Genomic DNA, 20,541 nt, shown 5'->3' on the forward strand with positions numbered 1-20,541 from the left:
GATTAAACTGATTGGTATCGAAGTGATAGATGTAAAGGTTTCAGAAAGGCAAAAAGAGCAGCAGACACAGAGACAGGCTGTAAATGATAAATTACTTTTATTGAGAAAAATTGATTATGAAAACAATGACCTGGTTGAATCTGTCTTGCCTTATGTGTGTGTGTATGCGTGTGTACATCACTGAGATGTGGCCATGATGCTCGATACACCTGTGAGAAGAAATATAGGGAGATAAGTGGAGAAAAACAGAGAAAAAAAAGGAGAAAAGAGAAAGAATGTCAAACGTACAGTCACTTATCAGCACAAGACTAAAGGATGCCCTTAATGTAAAATATGAAACATGCTGATTAATGTATCTGTGTATCTATGGATCTTTGGGATGTCTCGATAAGAAAAACCCATCACAATTACTTTTATCTGTATGCACTGCGCTTATTCTTTTTACATCATACCTTTACATTAATTATATTATATACATCAACTTTTTCATATCCCTTGATTGATATTTTGTACATTCCTGCACAAACTGTACAGCCGTTTCATTTGAAAACAGTATTGGAAGTATTTTTCATTGTGAAATGTTTCATTTAGTTTCCATTGTGAGAGCTTAAAATGAAAAATCAAAATGCTTGTCAGTTTAAAATAAAATGAACTATTTTTTAGATTCAGAGAGACCTTTACTGATATTGACCAAACAATTCTGTGCACATGCAATTCTATGGTGATATGTCAATTCATTTTGAAAAAGTAGAAGGTCCGTAACGGTTTCATCAGGAACTAAAAAAACTACACAAACATGCAAAATGCAAATGAGGTGTGTTCATTAGGTGAATTAGACACGGGGAGACAGAAACATCAAGGCACATGTAAACCTAATCGTGTCACCAACTGTGATTAAATGTTAGTTTATTCCCCTCATTTCTTCATCAGTTTGAGCGGCAGGACTCACTCTCAAAGTCGATCTTTTCCACAATGTTCTTGGGCTTCACGCTCTCCTCCTGGTTGAAGATGAAGATCTGTCCTTCCTCGTCCTCCGTCCAGCCATACTTATTCATCCACACCTTCACCTGTGTGTCTGCAACAACAGACAAGACCACCGTTAAGGCTGATTAGAGAATGTTTTATATTAAGATATGACACAGTCATGAATATTATTATACAAGATAAACATTTGTTAAATAAATTGTTAGCCATACTTTAAAAAGGTAGTGTTTGAAATCAGTGGCCTACGTGCGCAGTAGCCTACTCACAGTCTTGATAGTGGTTCTTACATTTATTTACTAGGGGTGTAACGGTTCACAAACATTTCGGTTCGGTACGTACCTCGGTTTTTAGGTCACGGTTCGGTACGTTTTCAGTACAGCAGAAATAATTATCATAAAATATATATATATTTTTTTTAATTATTATTAAACTGTGAATAATGTATTTACTCAAATAAATACAAAATATAATAAAATAAACATTAAGGTGCAGCATTTCGATGAACTGAAATAATCTGTATTTGAACTGTACTGTACTCGTACCTAAGCAGCCAGTTTGACATTATGACTTGCTTGTCATTGTATTTTCATGTTTTTTAAAGAAAGATGAACTTGTCCACATTGCTTGCTGAAAGGGCAGATCTGCTGGCACTAGCAATGTCTCCTGCTGTGGAGAACACCCTCTCGCTAGGGACAGAGGTAGTAGCAGATACAGCCAGGTAGAGCTTTGCTAACATGGCAACATAAGGATATTTGGCGTTTATAATAGCTTTGGCTCGGTCTGAAGTTTCTGCGAGTGGTGGAGGCTTAAATGCTAGCGGGAGTTGGGTTTGCACTTCGGTCTTTTTTCTTTTGGTACCGGTGATATTCACGTTCGGGTGATGCCTTTTCAAATGAGTGTGCAAGTTTGATGTATTGCCAGCCGCGTAACCAATGTTAGTTGAACAATGGCGACAAACAGCTTTGGTTCGGTCCACCTGTCTTTGTCCGTCATCCTTGTACGTAACTGCGAAACCAAAATGTTCCCAAACCGGAGACTTCAATGATGCTGGAGGATTTTCCAGCTCAACTTTATCTGCGTTCGCCAGTTCCTCAAATTACGGACTACATTTGAACGCATCTCTGTGACCAGCTCTCATAGTATGCCTCTCATCCAATGAAATGACTTGGTCGCTCTATGAGGCGTTGAACCCAATGTGAGCCAATTACTCTGAACGCTGTGACGCATCACCTGAGATTACTTCCAAAAAGTTGTTCACGTTCTCAATTTTTTACGTTTAATGTTATATTCGTTCGGCACACGTGTACGTATACCGTTACACCCCTATTATTTATCACACTGGTATTTGAAGGACTTCATCTATCTGATATTCACAGGGATAACATGGATCAGCTTTCTTACATGTCTGTCATTATGGCCAGACCATAATAAGCGGATGGTTGACAATGCTTTACAAATCACTTTTAACTTGAGCAGGATCTAGTCTTGACGGGTACATGAAATCCTCCTGCCAAAAGCAATAACCCTCTACACCAGGGGTGCCCAACCAGTCGATCGAGGTTGATCGCGAGGAGATTCCCAGTCGATCGCGAGATGCGTCTAAAAATAGAACAACAATATTCTGTTTTATCGTTAATGTCCTATAACATAATCTTCCTGTGCCAGAATAATGCACTTGAACGCATCAAAGCTTTGTGATTGGCCAGCGTGACACCATGTGTCGGGGCGTGGCTGGTGGGCAGTGGGCACTAGTTTGCTGACGTTGTTCGTGGCAACAGGAGTGACAGTTCGCACACACACAAGACCGCAATTACGGCAGAAGCAAAAAAGCCCAAAATATATAATTTTCACTCCGAGTGGGAGGATGATTATTTTTGTATCTGTTCCAATTCAAAGTCCATCTGTCTCATCTGCAATGCGAGCGTAGCTTTACCGAAGAAGGATAATTTAGGAGCGGCATTTCAAAACAGTGCACAAACGCTACGAGACAGAATTCCCTCCTAATTCTGCCCTACGCTCCCAAAAGGGGAGGGGCCTGAGAGGACAGCTAAATGCACAGCAGTCCATTTTCACCAGGCCCAACAACAAGAGCAAGGCTGCTACCAGAGCATCTTATCGTGTCAGTCACGTTCTTGCGAAACACATGAAGTCTTTCAAAGACGGCGAAGTTGTGAAAGAAGCATTTCTGGAGGCTGCCCACGCGCTTTTGGGGACACTAAAAATAACAGTAGCATTTCAACAGGTTCTATTTCGTATGAGGCTTCGCCCTCTAAGGCTATCGCTATTGGGTAATCCCACTGCACGTGTGCAGCACTGACAGATTTAATCCACGCCCACCTGGGCCCCACCTCCGGCCTCACTTCCGTATAAATAGGAAGATGGCCCGTCCAACTGCTCCCATTTTTCTTCAGCACTCCGTTGCAGAAGCACTGTACAGGCACAAGCTCTTTTCAGAGCTGTTTACTAGAAAGCAAACATTTCCCCCTGGCCCCATTCTCCCTCTCCTCCGGACAGGGGAGAGAGGGCGGGGCTCGGGGTTAGCAGACATATGAATTACGACCGGCTGTGGCTGGCTCGCTCCAGGGAGGAAGCGGCTTTACACAGACGATACAGGTGAGTCCTGCCGGGGATTGGATCAAGCAAACGCGGCTCTCAATCCCCAGGTGTCGCGCACTCATTGTGTCCGTCTTCCTCTGGCCCACAGACAGCAGAGAGCGAACGCTCTCGCGGCTGCGGCCAGGGATGATTGGCCAAGCCCTTGATTATTGGATCCGAGTGGCGGGCAGCAGTCAGGCGACTCCTTCCCCTCCCTTCACGGATCACTATGTGGTTCCCCGGCCCCATCCTCCCTCTCCTCCGGACGGGGGAGACAGGGCGGGGCCCGGTGTCAGCCCAGCAGCCGAGCCTATAGGTTCGGCTGCCGGGCGGGGCCCGGTGTCAGCCCGGCGGCCGGGCCTATGGGTTCGGATGCCGGGCGGGGCCCGGTCAGTCCGGCGGCCGACCCTATAGGTTCGGCTGCCGGGCGGGGCCCGGTGTCAGCCCGGCAGCCGAGCCTGTGGGTTCGGCTGCCGGGCTGACACTATCCGCCATCTAGGCTCTGCCGTATAGACGGTATTCTCCAGGAACTCCCGGAGATCATCGGAAAGGCAGCCGCCTAAGGAGATCTCCCCGTTCCCCCGGTTCAGGAGAGCTCTCCTCCGGATGACATAAGCGGTTGCCTCATAGCCTGTCGGTTATTAGGCAACAGGGCTCGCGGCACAAACCGGCTGTCTTTAAAACCTGGCGGTTGATTAGACGGCACGGACTTGTTTCCTATGTCACAGATATGCCTCCACACACCTTTCATTCCTCAAGTGGGTTTGAGCTTGAACGCGCCTCAATGTCCAGTTTACGAGCCTTCTCCTAAACGGCGACATGATGAGAGCCGCTGTGCAATACAGCGTGTGGAGGTGCAAGAGCCGGCTGTAACCTGTCAGTCAGCAGGGCTCATGGCGCAAGCCAGCTGTATTTAACCGGGCGGTTATTAGACAGCAAGGCTTGACGTTTAAACCTGATGCTCCTAACCTGTCGGTTAGCAGGCAGCACGGTTTTTTTCCTCTGTCCCAGATGTGCCTACTACACACCGTAATGAGCCCAGGGCTGTTATTACACACTGTGTGAATAGCACTGCACACACCTCCGCTCATTCCCTCAGCGGGTTTGAGCGTGAACGCGCCTCAATGTCCAGTTTACGAGCCTTCTCCTAAACAGAGACAGGATGAGAGCTGGTGTGAGATGCAGCGTGTGGAGGGCCCCTCGCAGCTTTTCGGTCCGGCCCCCTCTTGGGTTGCTTCAAGGGCAACGGCGGCGAGGGCTCTGACGTGGCTCGTCACCATGACAACCACAGCACATCCAGAGCATGTCGCGCGCTCTCAGAATATTACTCAGAATGGCGACGTGTGTGTTCGATGGACAGATGGATAATAATAAGCAGCAAGGCCCACCGGGTAAGCCGGCTGCCCCTAACCTGTCGGTTATAGGCAGCATGGCTCGCTGCATAAATGGGCTGTCTTTAAAACCTATTGGTGTTTAGGCAGCTCGGTTTTTCTCCTCTGTCCCAAACCTACCTCCTACACACGGTAATGAGCCCACGAGTGCCATTATTACAGTGAGGACAGCACTGCACACAGCTCCGCTCATCCCTTAGGGGTGTTGAGCGTGAACGCACCTCGGTGTCCAGTTTAACACTGTAAGCAATTACTGTTATTTTTCAGCTGAATTTCGGCACTAATCTACTGGCAGCCCCCTATAACCAGAATGTTTCTGTGAATTATTAAATTGTGTACAGTAATAAACTGAAATTGTTCAACAGTATGAATACTGTATAATTTCAGTGTATTGCTGGCGTCTCTGCTGCCGGTATTTTACTGTCAATGAGAAAGGCTGTAAAATCATTTCACAGTATGAGTACTGTGGTATGGCAGTGAAGTGCAGGCGTCTGTGAAGAGACTGCCGGCGCTTTACTGTTGTTTGACAGGAAAATGTGTTACAGTGGACATAATGAGAGCCTGTGTGAGGTGCAGCGTCTGGAGGGCTCTGGCGTGGCTCGTCACCATGACAACCACAGCACATCCAGAGCAGGTTGGCGCGCTGAGTGGCGGCGCGTGTGTTCAATGCACAGATGGAATATAATATGCAGCAAGGCTCCCCGGTGAAGCCGGCTGCCAATAGCCTATTGGTTACTTGGCAGCATGGCTCGCTGCCTAAGCCGGCTGGGTGTTTTAACTTATCGGTTAATAAAACAGCAGGGCTTACTATTCAATCCGTCTACCTTTAAACTTTTTGGGTTTAGGCAGCACGGATTTTTCCTCTGTCTCAGACGTACCTCCTACCCACGGTCGTAATAAGCCCACGGAGGGCCATTATTACACCTCGGGTGGACAGCACTGCACACACCTCCGCTCATCCCTTAGTGATGTTGAGCGTGAATGCGCAGTTTACGAGTCTTCTCCTAAACAGCGACATAATGAGAGCCTGTGTGAAATGCAGCGTGTGGAGGTCTCTGGCGTGGTTTGCCACCAACCACAGCACATCCAGAGAATGTACACCTGGCGCTATCAGAGTACTGGATGGTACTCAGGGTGGCGGCGCGTGTGTCTGATGGACAGATGGATGAGCAGGCGGAGGGGCAGAGAGTAGTCTCTGCAGTTCGCCTCTCCCCCCCGCAGTTCTACGGGATACAGGAAGTCCTGTCATCCCGGGAACAGTGTCTCGCGCTCCGTGCAGAGCGGCAGGAACTCTGGTTAAAAGGAAGCTTTTTTCCAGGGTTCCTCATGGGGAAGAAAATCAGGGTTTCTTACTCCCGGTATTTTCTGGTCCCGAAGGAGACGGGGCGGGGGGAATGAGACCCATCCTCATCTGTCAGTGTCCAACAAGGGAATGGCCTTTTCCCATGCTGACGATCAAACAGGTGCTGGAGTGTGTTCACCAGGGAGGTGCACATCCATAGTCCTGAAGGATGAAGTCCTCCACGTAACCATCATCCCGAAACACAGAATTTCCTGTGTTTCTCATTCCTGGCTCCACGCACTTTTTCAAAGTGGGTGGAGCCGGTGGGAGCAGCTGCTCAGAATGGGGATGAGAGTGTTATTTTACCTGGACGACCGGCTGTGGCTGGCTCGCTCCAGGGAGGGAGGAAGCGGCTTACAGATGATACAGCTCGTATCTCATCTGTCAAACCTGGGTTTCATTATCAACTGGAAGAAGAGCTGTCCTCGTCCCTCCCAGGTTATCTTTTTAACTGGGAGTGGAATTGAACTCAGCCCGCATGAGAGCGCGACTCTCACAGCGGAGAAAGTGACAGCTCTCCTCCGGCGCGTCACACCCCGCGGGGCGGTGACGGCCCTCTCCGTGATGCAGCTGTTAGACATGATATCAGCTGGTCACGTGGTGATCCCCCTGGGTCTCCTTCATAGTGAGGAGACTCCAGGTGGTTTATTCGCCTGTGCATCGACCCCGTGCGTCAGAGGAGACGCATGGTGTACATTCCTCCTTCCGTGGGTTGGGATTGAACCCACTGGAAAAATCTCCACGTCAGTGGGGGTGCCCCTGAGCAGAGTGACGTCACACACCGCAGTGTTCAGACGCATCTCTCGCAGGCTGAGGAACGTGCATGTCGCAGGCAGTGGGGGGACAGTGGCTGGCTCACATGTCTCTCCATATAAACGTGCTGGAATTACTCTCCGTATGGAAAGTGCTCCAGCACTTCGTCCCGTTGCTGTACAATCAACATTGATTCAAACAGACAACAAAGCCGCGGCGGCCTACATAAATCGCCAGGGAGGTGTTCGATCAGCGCAGCTGCTGAACACACATCCTACACAGCCAAATGGACAGCGCTCCGTGTGGTGTGCAGGGAAAAGCCTGGACCCCGTTGGCCCCCCTGCCTCGTGCTGTCGTTCCTCCAGCTGTTGCTGGACAGGAATTGGCTTATAGCACGGTAAAAACATATGCTGCTGCCATTTCATCTTGCCACGTAGGTTTGGTGTCAGCACGGTGTTTAGTCACCCTCTGACAAAACGTTTTCTACGGGGAGCACAGAGACTCAGACATGTGTCACGCGCTTTGGCGCCTCAATGGGTTTTTGGCTTAGTGTTACGCGCACTGAGTAAAGCTCCATTTGAACCTTTAGATCAGGTCCCCCTGAAGTTCTTGTCAGCCAAAGTAGCTCTGCTCTTGGCTCTCACATCAGCTAAAGGGTGAGTGATATGTCTGCTCTCTCTGTGGCTCCGTCATGTCTCCAGATCCAAGGAGATGGCAGCGCAGCTGTTTTGCGCCTTAAACCGGCTTTTATGCCAAAGGTGATCACAAGCTCTTTTAAATCGAGAGGGATCACTTCGGATGGTTTCTTCCCTCCTCCTCACACATCAGAGGAGGAAGCCACATCTCATCTCCTCTGTCCCGTACGTGCGCTGTCATGTTATATTGCACGCACAGCCACGTTGCGCAAGTCTCAGCGCCTGTTTGTGCATTACAGAGAGCACTCAATAGGGCAGCCTCTATCTGCACAGCGGCTGTGTGAGGCTGTATCACAGGCGTATGTTTCCTCTGGGATGGATCCCCCAGAAAACATCAAAGCGCACAGCACCAGAGGAATTTCAACCTCTATGGCGTTGCATGGAGGAATGACAGTGGGAGACATTTGCAATGCTGCATCTTGGTCTTCCCCCTGTTCTTTCATTCGTTTTTATTTGAGGGATGTCTCCCATTCCTCTCTTACACATTCAGTACTGCTGTTCTGTCAGATTGAGTAATGTCAGGGACTAAACGGCGTGCCCTCTCTCCTGCCTATCGGCATTCAGAGAGCTGCCCCTTTTGCCCCTCTTTTATAACAAGTGGGATTTGTTTATCTCTACTTTTTTTAAACGACGGGTATTCACCTTCATTCCCTTAAAGAGAATATTCATTTGGAATAATGCTCAGGGTTCATACACTTTTTCACCAATGATTTTCAATGACTTTTCCATGACTTCTCAATAACCTTTACCTCATTTTCCATGACCAAAAGAAAATTACGACTGAAAATGGTTTATTTTAACATGGAACAGGAAAATAAGGTTTGCATATGAAACATGTTGTGCCTATCTAAAACAAGTCAAATAGTAGGCTTACTAGCTTCTACACGCTAAAGCAACTGTAGTCAGGGATGCAAACTTATCAGGTATGAAAAAGGTGACAAGGATCCGAGCCCCCGACCCCACGGAATATCAGCTTTAAAATTAGGAATAACAGGATTTTAGCAGTCGGAACAACTAAAGCAGCAGCGTTAATAATAACAGAAACGCCAAAGAGTCACATCTAATAGACATATATAAAAGCATTTATTTTAATTGTGTAGCAGTCAGTTTATCATTTTGGCAGCACTGTTGAGCATTTTGAAAATGTATTTTCATGCCTCTGTGCAAGGCTTAGTCTTTCTATCTTTATAGCCACTGGTGTAAAGTAACTAAGTTCATAAACTGAACAAGTACTATACGTGGGTACAATTTTGAGATACATATTTCAATGTTTTGCTACTGTGTACTTCTACTCCTCTACAGTTCAGAGGTACATGGTGTACTTCTCCTCCACTGCATGTATTTAATAGCTTCAGTTACTTCACAGATGTGGATGAATGATGTGAAATATAATCAAGTGTTGAATCAGACTTTAGTTCCACCTGGAGTAAATCCACCAGCTACCCTGCAGTCTACAAAGTACTTCAGACTAGCTGCACCTTCACCAGCTTTGAGAACACTTTCATGATCAATCATTATAAAACATATCATATATATTATTCTGAAATGGACCAATCTGCACAACGACTACTTTTACTGTCGCTACTTTCACTATATTTTGATGAGAATACTTTTCTACTTTCACTTGAGGAACATTTTGAATGCAGGACCTTTACTGTAACAGAGTATTCCTACACTCTGGTACTTCTACTTTTACTCAAGTACAAGACCTGAGTACTTCTACTTTTACTCAAGTACAAGACCTGAGTACTTCTACTTTTACTCAAGTACAAGATCTGAGTACTTCTACTTTTACTCAAGTACAAGATCTGAGTACTTCTACTTTGACTACAATATCTGAGTACTTCTACTTTTAATTAAGTACAAGATCTGAGTACTTCTACTCTTACTCAAGTACAAGACCCGAGTACTTCTACTTTTACTCAAGTACAAGACCCGAGTAATTCTACTTTTACTCAAGTACAAGACCTGAGTACTTCTACTTTTACTCAAGTACAAGATCTGAGTACTTCTACTTTTACTCAAGTACAAGATTAAGATTAAGATGAACTTTTATTAATCCCTCATGGGGAAATTATTTCTCTGCATTTGACCCATCCTAGTGTTAGGAGCAGTGTGCTGCCATTTTGAACGGCGCCCGGGGAGCAAAGATCTGAGTACTTCTACTTTGACTACAATATCTGAGTACTTCTACTTTTAATTAAGTACAAGATCTGAGTACTTCTACTTTTACTCAAGTACAAGACCCGAGTACTTCTACTTTTACTCAAGTACAAGACCCGAGTAATTCTACTTTTACTCAAGTACAAGACCCGAGTAATTCTACTTTTACTCAAGTACAAGATCTGAGTACTTCTACTTTGACTACAAGATCTGAGTACTTCTACTTTTACTCAAGTACAAGATCTGAGTACTTCTACTTTTAATCAAGTACTAGATCTGAGTACTTACTTCTACTTTTACTCAAGAACAAGACCTGAGTACTTCTACTTTTATTCTAGTACAATATCTATCCTTATACCACCTCTGTTTATAGCCTATGAAAAAAACGATTAGAAAACGAAGGCTAAAGCTAACGTTAGCAGATAGTGACAATATATGCTAGCTAGCTCAACGATTCCTTAAATAATATTGCGACAGAAAAACGTTTCAGTTCACATCACGCTCTGCCGCTCTGCTCTGAACACCTGAACGGCCCGTTCTAACAGCTGTTCACCAGCGGAGGAGTCTGTGCCACAGTGACTCCGCACAGTTAACGAACGTACCGTAGATAATGTAGCTGACCTTCATCCCGGAGCAGCAGAGTGCAGCCGACAGGCAGGAAGACTCGAGCACACAGCTCGCGCTTCATATATTAAAAAATAACACCATGCGCGTCATGATGGCACATAACAGCTGGCGACCGCAGATTATTTCGGCGATTAGATAAATGTAAATTTGACGCAACTTTAGTTACATTTCCATGACTTTTCCAAAACTTTGGGAAAAATATTGTTTTCCATAACTTTTCCAGGGCCTGGAATTTGCATTTTGAAATTCCATGACTTTTCCAGGTTTTCAATGACCGTACGAACCCTGAATGCTATATTTCCAGGGACTGTGATGCTCCTTCTTTTTCGCATGGGTTATTAATTGAATTGATGGGTTTTTGTGCTTCTGGTTACGGACGGACCAGTGGGGCGTGGACTACATCCTGCTTTGCCCTTAACCCAATAGCGATAGCCTTAGAGGGCGAAGCCTCATACGAAATAGAACTGAGGTTACGTACTGTAACCCAGCTTCTATGAGTATAGGCGCAGCCCTCTAAGGTTCGGGCCCCACTGGCTCCGCGAATAGCTGAAGAAAAGCTGTTTGTGTGGGAGCAGTTGGACGGGCCATCTTCCTATTTATACGGAAGTGAGGCCGGAGGTGGGGCCCAGGTGGGCGTGGATTAAATCTGTCAGTGCTGCACACGTGCAGTAGGATTACCCAATAGCGATAGCCTTAGAGGGCTGCGCCTATACTCATAGAAGCTGGGTTACAGTACGTAACCTCAGTGTTTGATATAATAAAAACTCAAGTTAGATACCGTTATTAATCAGCTGTACGTTTGTTTGTTTGTTTGTTTGTTTGTTTGAACTTATTCATTATAATTATTGTACAAAATGTTATAAGAATGCAAACATTAAGATCTGTTCTGTTTAAATTGATTATAGTCTATTATCAATTCAGGTTAAGAAACTAGTGTTGCTTGCATCCTATTTTAAAAAAAGGCATTTATTTTTATACTCTACTAAAATGCAACAAAAAAAGGGTTTGATTATATGAATTTTGTCTTTTTTATTGCACTTTGGCAGCAGATACCTGTGTAGCTTCAGATCTGAGTTGTCTTATTAGTAAGCCTAATTTATACTTTTGTAGCAACACTATTTTTATATAATGGCAAAGAAAGAGTCTTTTCTTTTTTCTTTGTGTCATATGTGGCAGCACTGTTCAATGTTTCTTGAAAACATTACCCACTGTAGTGTGACGTGTGAATAAACTCCAACTCTGTATCAACAACACTGTTGTGTAGCTTCAGTTAAATACTCGGGCATGAAAACGGGTCAGGGGTGAAAAAGGTGAGAAGGATATTATCCCTCTAGGGGGGTCCGGGGGCATGCTCCCCCGGAAGAACATTTTGAATATTCCATATTTTAAAGCATCAATCTGATACATTTTGAGATGCATTTTTTTGCCAACCTGGAGAGAGCTGGAGAAACTTAACTTCAGCCATGAGTCAAAAATATGATGACCTCCTTACTAAGTATTATCAGGGATGCAAACTCATCAGGTATGGAAAAGGTGACAAGGACCCGAGCCCCCCGACCCCACGGAATATCGGCTTTAAAATGAGGAATAACAGATGATTTTAGCAGTCAAAACAACTAAAGCAGCAGGTAATAATAACAGAAACGCTAAAGAGTCACATCTAATAGAAATATATAAAAGCATTTATTTTAATTGTGTAGCAGTCAGTTTATAATTTTGGCAGCACTGTTGAGCATTTTGAAAATCTATTGTCATGCCTCTGTGCAAGGCTGAGTCTTTCTATCTTTATGGCATCTGGTGTAAAGTAACTAAATTCATAAACTCAAGTACTATACTTGGGTACAATTTTGAGATACTTGTACTTTATCCAAGTATTTCAATGTTTTGCTACTTTGTTCTTCGTCTCCTCTACAGTTCATAGGTAAATGGTGTACTTTTACTCCACTACATGTATTTAATACCTTTAGTTACTTCACAGATCTGGATGAATGATGTGAAATCTAATCAAGTGTTGAATCAGACTTTAGTTCCACCTGGAGTAAATCCACAAGCTACCTTGTAGTATACAAAGTCATTCAGACTAGCTGCACCTTCACCAGCTTTGAGAACACTTTCATGATCAATCATTATAAAACATATCATATATATATATTATTCTGAAATGGACCAATCTGCACAACGACTACTTTTACTGTCGCTACTTTCACTATATTTTGATGAGAATACTTTTCTACTTTTACTTGAGGAGCATTTTGAATGCAGTACTTTTACTAACACCTATTCCTACACTCTGGTACTTCTACTTTTACTCAAGTACAATATCTGAGTATTTCTGCTTTTAATCAAGTACAAGATCTGAGTACTTCTACTTTTAATCAAGTACAAGATCTGAGTATTTCTGCTTTTAATCAAGTACAAGATCTGAGTACTTCTACTTTTAATCAAGTACAATATCTGAGTGCTTCTACTTTTACTCAAGTACAAGATCTATACTTATACCACCTCCGTTTATCGCCAATGAAAAAAAAACTATTAGAAAACGAAGGCTAAAGCTAACGTTAGCAGATAGTGACAATGTATGCTAGCTAGCTAGCTAGCTAGCTCAACGATAATATTGCGACAGAAAAACTTTTCAGTGCACATCATGCTCTGCGCTCCGACAGGGAGCTCTGCTCTGAACACCTGAACGGCCCGTTCTAACAGCTGTTCACCAGCGGTCCAATCTGTGCCACAGTGACTCCGGACCGCACAGTTAATATTAACGAACGCACCCGTAGCTAATGTGGCTGCTGAAGCTAGACCATCATCGCGGAGCAGCAGAGCCGACAGGCAGGAAGACTCGAGCACTCAGCTCGCGCTGCATTATAATATATAAAAAAAGAACACCATGTGTGTCATGATGGCATATAACAGCTCGCGGCCGCAGATTACTCCGGTTCTCAGACCCCCCCCATACCCCAAAAATATTTGTATTGCAGATCTACATGAATCACACAAACGACCTATTTTGGATTCAAAACGGCGAATTTCGCCAAAAGGTGAGTGATTCTCATGCCTGAATACTTGTATGTGTGTAGATTAGAAAGAGGTAAGATAAAGGATCTGCGATATTTTATGAGGTATTAATCGTACAAAGGTCAGTTGTATACAAGTAGAAGTGTGTATTTACCTGGTAGTAGGCTGTCAGTAATGGCTACGCCTCTCTATTTGGACTGGTAGATCTCGGCAGACTGGCAACTTTAAAAGTAGCTCTCGGTTCAAAAAAGGTCGGGCACCCCTGCTCTACACCCTCATCTCTGGCTGGCAGAAGACTTCAGTTTCTCCCTTTCTATTATCATGAACAATTTGCACATACATATTGTACTCGCACTACCTCACTGGATACGGTTTACATTTCAGAAAAAGCTACTGTGCACTGTCTTCATTTGTAGTTATGTATAAAGTACACTATGTTTATGTATGTCATAGATTAGAGAGTATTTTAATGTATTCTGTATATGTTATAGTGTGTATTCTTAGATACTCTTGTCAATATATGTATTTTCTGTGAATATTTTTTGCTTTCAATGTTTATTCTATTTTATAATTCTTGTACAATGACTGTCAACAATACTGCTGTGACAAAACTATTTCTCAACTTGGGATAAAGTATATATTTATCTTAAAAAGGTAAGTAAAAATCCATATAAAACTCAACTAGAATGTTCCAACTGTAACTTTATGATGATTGGCAGGTTTTATGATTCTATCTTCTTACCCAGGGGTCTCCCAGCATCTCCGCCAGTAGCCGGTGCTCGATGGTCTGGTAGGTGATGCCCACAACATGGCAGATGACTGTAAAGGAAGATCAGTTTAAGTTTTAACAAGAATCTTTTCAGTTTAGGTCCCGTTATCTTCCACTAACATTTCATATTGACTGTAAGAACCTTATTTCAGAGTCAGTTGATGTACTCACACTTGCGAACAGAGTCCTCGAAACCAGTAATGCCGTCAATGAGCTCTCTGTTCTCCTCAAGACTTGTCTGTCAGGAAACATGGAGGGGGGTGGGGAACAATGACGTTTCAGAACAAGGATGGCAGAGATGTTCTGATGGATGAGTCAGCATTATGAAGCTAGGTCAATTTCTGTTCCTTTGTTTATCCAAGGTACGTACTGCATTCCTTTAACAGTGCACATGAGCGTTTCCCTATGGTTTAAATCAGGGGTGGGGAACCTCCGGCCTCCGTGCCGTATACGGCCCGCGAGACAATTTGGTACGGCCCTCGAGGTAATTTATAAACACAAGCAAAAAAGAAAAAAATGTAAGAAATCTCGACCGCAAACAAATTAAACAAGCGAGTGCCTGTTTTTCCTGGCCATGGTCAGAGTCCTTGAACACAACACGACCCTAACGTGTCATCACGTGGTATATGTGACCCGCTCTATCGAAATCAGTCGGAAGTCGCAACGGCTCATTTCAGAATAAACGTGGATTTACGTAAAAACAATTTTTTCAGGGTTCGGTTGTTTTGTTTGATTTTAAACAAACAAAGTCTTGGCTTTCAGAATACGAAACTTTTATTTCCAAAATCACACGATAAATACATTTTTGAAGCTTTTAAAGGGACGAAGACAAGCACCTCTCACTCGCAATCTGCTCTTCCAGCAGCGCCGCCCCCCCTCCCTCCGTCTGAAATTATGAACGTAAGAGTATAGTAATCATAGATAACACGGCAGGGTCCGTTACAGTTTGTTTTCATCTGATTTAAATCAAACAAAGTCTTGGCTTTCAGAATATTAAACTTGTTTCGGCAAATTCAGATGATAAATATAACTTTGAAGCTTGTAACGGCATAATTACAAGCGGAGAACGGAGTAATTTAACGTCACAGCAGGCATTTCTCGTGAGGGTTTTCCCCGGGAAACAAACACAATAGACACAAATGCAAAAATACACACACACACACGCGAGCTTCCCCTCCAAACGAAAATATCTTCCCTTCATAGTATTTTGATAATTTGCTCCACTAATAATCAATCAGATCGATGGATTCCAGAGAAGAGGAAACTTTAAAGGCCTTTTTCTCAAAATGAGAACTCGGTGACAGTCATTATATAATGTGACATATTTCGCTTAATATTTGGAGTACAAAAACAATCCTGATATCATTAGAAAGCTAGGAATATCCTCTTTCCAACAGTGTATACAACTCAAAATGTGTCTTCGGGTCAATGCGACTGATTTCGATGGAGCAGGTCACATATGTCTCGACTGACAGGGGTGCAGTTCTGACGGAGAGCACCAGAACGCCACTCCGGCACTTCAGAAATTGCAGTACCGATTAGGAGCCTCGCAGTTTCTGCGTGGCTGTGTCTTTAGTTGTAAGCCCAGTGGCATCTGTTCATCTGTCATACTGATCATACAGTCAATAGCTTTGTTGTTATTAGCATCTGGTTAGCTAGCTATGCTAACGAATATAAGAAGCTTTTTCTCCAACCAGTGAGGTAAAAGGCACATCTTTATATGATCATTATAAAAAAATAACAGAATAAAGTATAGGTTTAACAGGTATAAAATACTATATGACAGTAAAAAAAAGTTATTAATAAAGAAGAATAGTTTGAAAGGGGATGATTTGTGAAATATTCATAAAGAAAAATAAATCTGCTTCCAGTTCTGTTTCATATGGGTGTTGAGAGATGTATCCATAGATCTCCTAATGTTGCTCCCAAAGTGCACCAGATTGATGCTTTTAACGTCAACATTTATATATAAAAAAAAAAATTCCCGGGGAACCTAACCCCCCTAGAGGTTTAAATGAGTTTTTGATATCAAGCATTCCGACTGCTTGAACATTTTCCAATAACTTCAGAAACGTGTGTGTATGTGGTGTGTGTGTGTGTTACCCAGAAGCTCTGGAAGTGGCAGGTCTCCAGCAGGTTCCCCAGGTACAGGATCTGTCTGATGGGACGCTCCTCTTGCTGCGACACTGTAGTCAAGGAACTGGCTTCCGGCAAATAGACAGAGCCCCCAACCCACCCCCCAACCCTACACAGTGACACTGCTAATAATTATATACATTACGTTACGTTAGAAAGCTAACTTTTGGTGAATTTAGGAGAAATCTACAGACGCAAATAGAAAAACTATGGTAAAATAAACACCTAAATGTGTATTTTGTACGTTTTCCTTCCAAAAGCCTGAAAGAAAACATGTTATAGAATCAAAATGGCACAAAATCTCAAAATTGACCAGTGCATGAAAAACAATGTTTTTGCCTGCCGTGTCTCGCCTTAACTACAGGAATTAAATCACCAAAACATATCAAGACTACACATAAGATAAAGGATATTTCACCCACTGGTTAAACACTGACACGCACATAATAAAGTCATGTATAGTCCAATCAACTCGATAATTGTGATACATTTATTTTAAGCAGAGCGATTTCGCCGCTGCATAGTATATCATTTACTACTGCACCGTACTGTGTAGGGATGCTCCGATCGATCGGTCACCAATTGAGATCGGCCAATACTCACTCTCTACCGATCGATCGGTGCTCTCTAAACATGCCGATCGCATTATGTAAAATACATAACACTTTTCTCTGTGTGCGGCAAAACAAGCTCGCCAAAATGGCTTCACCAGTCTGGCAGTATTTTACGGTGTCCGAAAAAGACAGTAAAATAGCGGTATGCAGCGTGTGTGAAGCAGAAATCCTGCAGCTCCGCCCGCTGTGACGGACCGGTGAGCGAAGCGACACACACAAGAGTTAGACCTACTTAGCTATTTGATCTACCTCTGGAACAAGCTAAACTAGTTATACATATATTTATTCTTCACTGTCGGGTCACTCATTACTGGATCAGTGAGCTGCATGAGATACTGACTGGCTGTCAGGAGAGGGAGAGGGAGAGAGAGAGAGAGAGAGAGAGAGAGAGAGAGAGAGAGAGAGAGAGGGAGAGAGGAAAAGAGAGCGTTTCCGCTCATCTCTCCCGTGTTATTCTCCAAAGTGAAAGTAAACTTGAATAATGAACATCATTTGAATGTAATAATTAAGTTGGTTGTTGTTGTGGAAGCTCCAGTGAATGAGCATTAACTGAGTTTTAAACATCACTTTGATACGGATTCAGGCGATCGGCCCCAAAATTGGCGATCGGAGCATCCCTAGTACTGTGTTGACCAAAACAATGGTTTGATTGATGGTGATGTTTGACCTGGTCAGACGGCATCAGATAAAGAAACGGCACCAAAAGGATACGTGTGTTTGGTCGATCATACACTTGCAGAGAGTGAAGTCGGTGTGTGGCAGGTTGGTCAGAGCCTTGAGCAAAATCTGAGAGGTTACCGTAACCTGGAAGTAGGCTGGGTTGAACTGGTACCTGCGGAGGAAAACATTTGTTTACTGCACCATAGCTTGGGAAGCCCATTCTTTTTTCTGATCAGTTTGAAACAAATTCGTTATAGAATGTTACTATTTTAATCCAACTGAACCACACGCGCACAAGGTAAAACATCCAAGCTAACGTTATTAGCCAGTATTTGAATTGTGGCTGCCTGTCTGTGTAACTTACAGCTTGAGGACAGCCAGGTTGGCCTCCAGGTCGTAGGCGTTCTCTTTAGCTTGTGTCTCCACATAGCGCTCCAGCGTAGGAAGGTTTTCTGGGTTGTACCTGTGAGGAGAGACACCAGCATTAACTAGGAATCAGTGTGGATGACTCTGTGCTTCTATGATGTGGATATACACTGCAGGTTATACATTTGTGGCACATAGTTATGGATAGTTATACATGGTTAAATTATTTGCAATGCAGTGATTGTAATATGTATTTGAAAAAGCCAGTGTATCTTAAGTGTTTTACAGCTGAATTTCTCTGCTAAACTTTATTCCTCACTTGACTTTTTCTATTTTTTGGGCTTATATTTGTGTCTATGATGTTAACCAAAGTCCTTTGGCTTATTTCAGGATGTTGGCCTTCCTTAAGGAACTTTTCATTTATTTCAGCTTTATTAAAAGACGGGGTCATAGGAAGTATTATCCAGGTAAGCCTCTATTTGTCAGGTGTTGTTTTGAAGTGGAGTCATCAACATTAAGCAGGTAACATCTGTCACTTTTTGTTTACTTGCAGCCCTAATATAAATTGTATATACAAACTTCATATATAATAAGCATTGAATGGGAACATGTTGCACAATTAATAGTTCTACTTTCATACATGATAATAGCATATTTTAGGAATGTAATGTTAAAAATGCAGGACATTTATTGTATTGAAGTAATTTCCCATATGGTATACTATTAAACGTTACTTAAAATATCTATTTCACTATTTATTTCATGACTATGGGGAAGATGTTTTCATGGTGGTCGAGCAGAGCTAGCTGATGTTGAACTACTTTTCCATTGCTCGTTTGCTTCGTCATACCAGTCTACATAATACAGTGTTGGCATAAGACAGATATAAAATCAAAGTTTCATTTTATAAACTGCACACAATTATTTATGAGGATGCTTTGTGTAACAGACTTAACTTCGCATAGCTTAGCTTAAAACATTAGCAAACAGGCTAAGTTAGCGTTAGCCTAGCTAGGTTATCAATACGTTAGGAGCACCATCCTTACCTATCGATACCTCGTAGGAGCTTTCCCACGTTCGCCCTCATCTGATCGAAAGACGACGACATTTGGTCCAAACTTTGACAGCAAACTTTAGGGTGAAAACCGAATGAAATCCGCACGTGGGCCGCGTATCAGAAAGCACCGGGCGGAGGGGAAAAGACTCGGAACGAAAAGAGCGATGCACACATGCGGACCGGAAAGAATACGGACCTGCACAATCGAAGGACCGCTGTCTTCTTCTTCTTCCTCTGGTTTACCGGCAGCTTTCATCCTTAGTGGTGCACTACTGCCTTCTAAAGTTCACTCCTGCTCCTTCGGGGCAATATGCATTATTTTATAGGATAATGTGCTTTCACTCCATTACATTTTTCGATCTATTGCATGCCACCCTAAATTGATTGTTGTGACTCAACAAATTAATTCACCTTTGACAGCTTTTTAAATAATGTTTATCAACTGATATTGGACATCTCACAGTAATGTGCTGTTCCAATTTATTTGTTCTATTTTTTACATGTTCTTCTGTTCAGCCCCTGTTGACTTAAGATCTGACAAAGATAATTGAATAAATGATGTGATATGATGTGAGGAGGCGTGTGGTTTAGTGGATTGAGCGTTGATGTTCGGATCAAGGGGTCACAGGTTCAAACCATAGGTTCAAACCCCACTGCAGTCAGCAGAGGTTTCTCGATTCTAAAATGTCCCCTACTGTCACCATAGACGTATAAAGGGACATGAATTAAAATGTCAAACTCAGACTTCATTTTAAGGACATTTCGGCCAGGGGTTTAAAGCTATATTTGTTTAAGCACCGGATTGGCAAAACAGGAGAGTGTGTGCACCAGTCTGCCTTGATCTATGTATTCATGTCTGTGACTCTCACAGTATCTGCTGCCCGCAGCTGTTTTATAGAAGGAAACCCTCCTTCACTTCATGACATCTCTGCAGCACCAGGAGGCAGCGGGAGGGTTAACTCAGCCTCTGAGGAGAGGAGCGCGCAGTGCCTTTCACGCACCGCCTTTCACGCACCGCCTTTCACGCACCGCCTTCCACTGTGTTTACCTTCAGAATCATTAGAAAGGCTAAAGAGCGGTGTGGCTGATGTGTTTTAACCACACACACCTCTACACACACACACACACACACACACAACACACACAACACACACACACACAACACACACACACACACACACACACACACATACCATGTAAACATCACTTTAGGGGACATTACATTGACTTACATGCATTTCCTGGAGACTTATCCTAACCTTAACCATAACCAACACATGCTTACCCTTATAATAATAATAATCCTTATATTTATTATAGCGCTTTATCAAAGACTCTCAAAGCGCTTTACAAATACACATTACATATACAGAT

The 20,541-nt window shown here is 43.3% G+C and overlaps 1 protein-coding gene across 1 annotated transcript; it reads right to left on the reverse strand.

The window, feature by feature from the left end:
- Positions 1 to 78: 78 nt before the first annotated feature.
- eif3k (eukaryotic translation initiation factor 3, subunit K) lies at positions 79 to 19,386 on the reverse strand. Its single transcript, XM_034096697.2, has 9 exons — positions 19,157 to 19,386; positions 18,109 to 18,207; positions 17,796 to 17,916; positions 16,438 to 16,512; positions 14,506 to 14,572; positions 14,308 to 14,384; position 13,839; positions 950 to 1,075; positions 79 to 209 (listed from the first exon to the last, which is right to left on the reverse strand). Exons 1-9 carry the CDS (start codon positions 19,216 to 19,218, stop codon positions 178 to 180), a joined length of 660 nt encoding a protein of 219 aa, XP_033952588.1. The 5' UTR covers positions 19,219 to 19,386; the 3' UTR covers positions 79 to 177.
- Positions 19,387 to 20,541: the final 1,155 nt, after the last annotated feature.

This window comes from Pseudochaenichthys georgianus, chromosome 13 (assembly GCF_902827115.2).
Source record: "Pseudochaenichthys georgianus chromosome 13, fPseGeo1.2, whole genome shotgun sequence".
Classification (NCBI taxonomy): Eukaryota; Metazoa; Chordata; class Actinopteri; order Perciformes; family Channichthyidae; genus Pseudochaenichthys; species Pseudochaenichthys georgianus.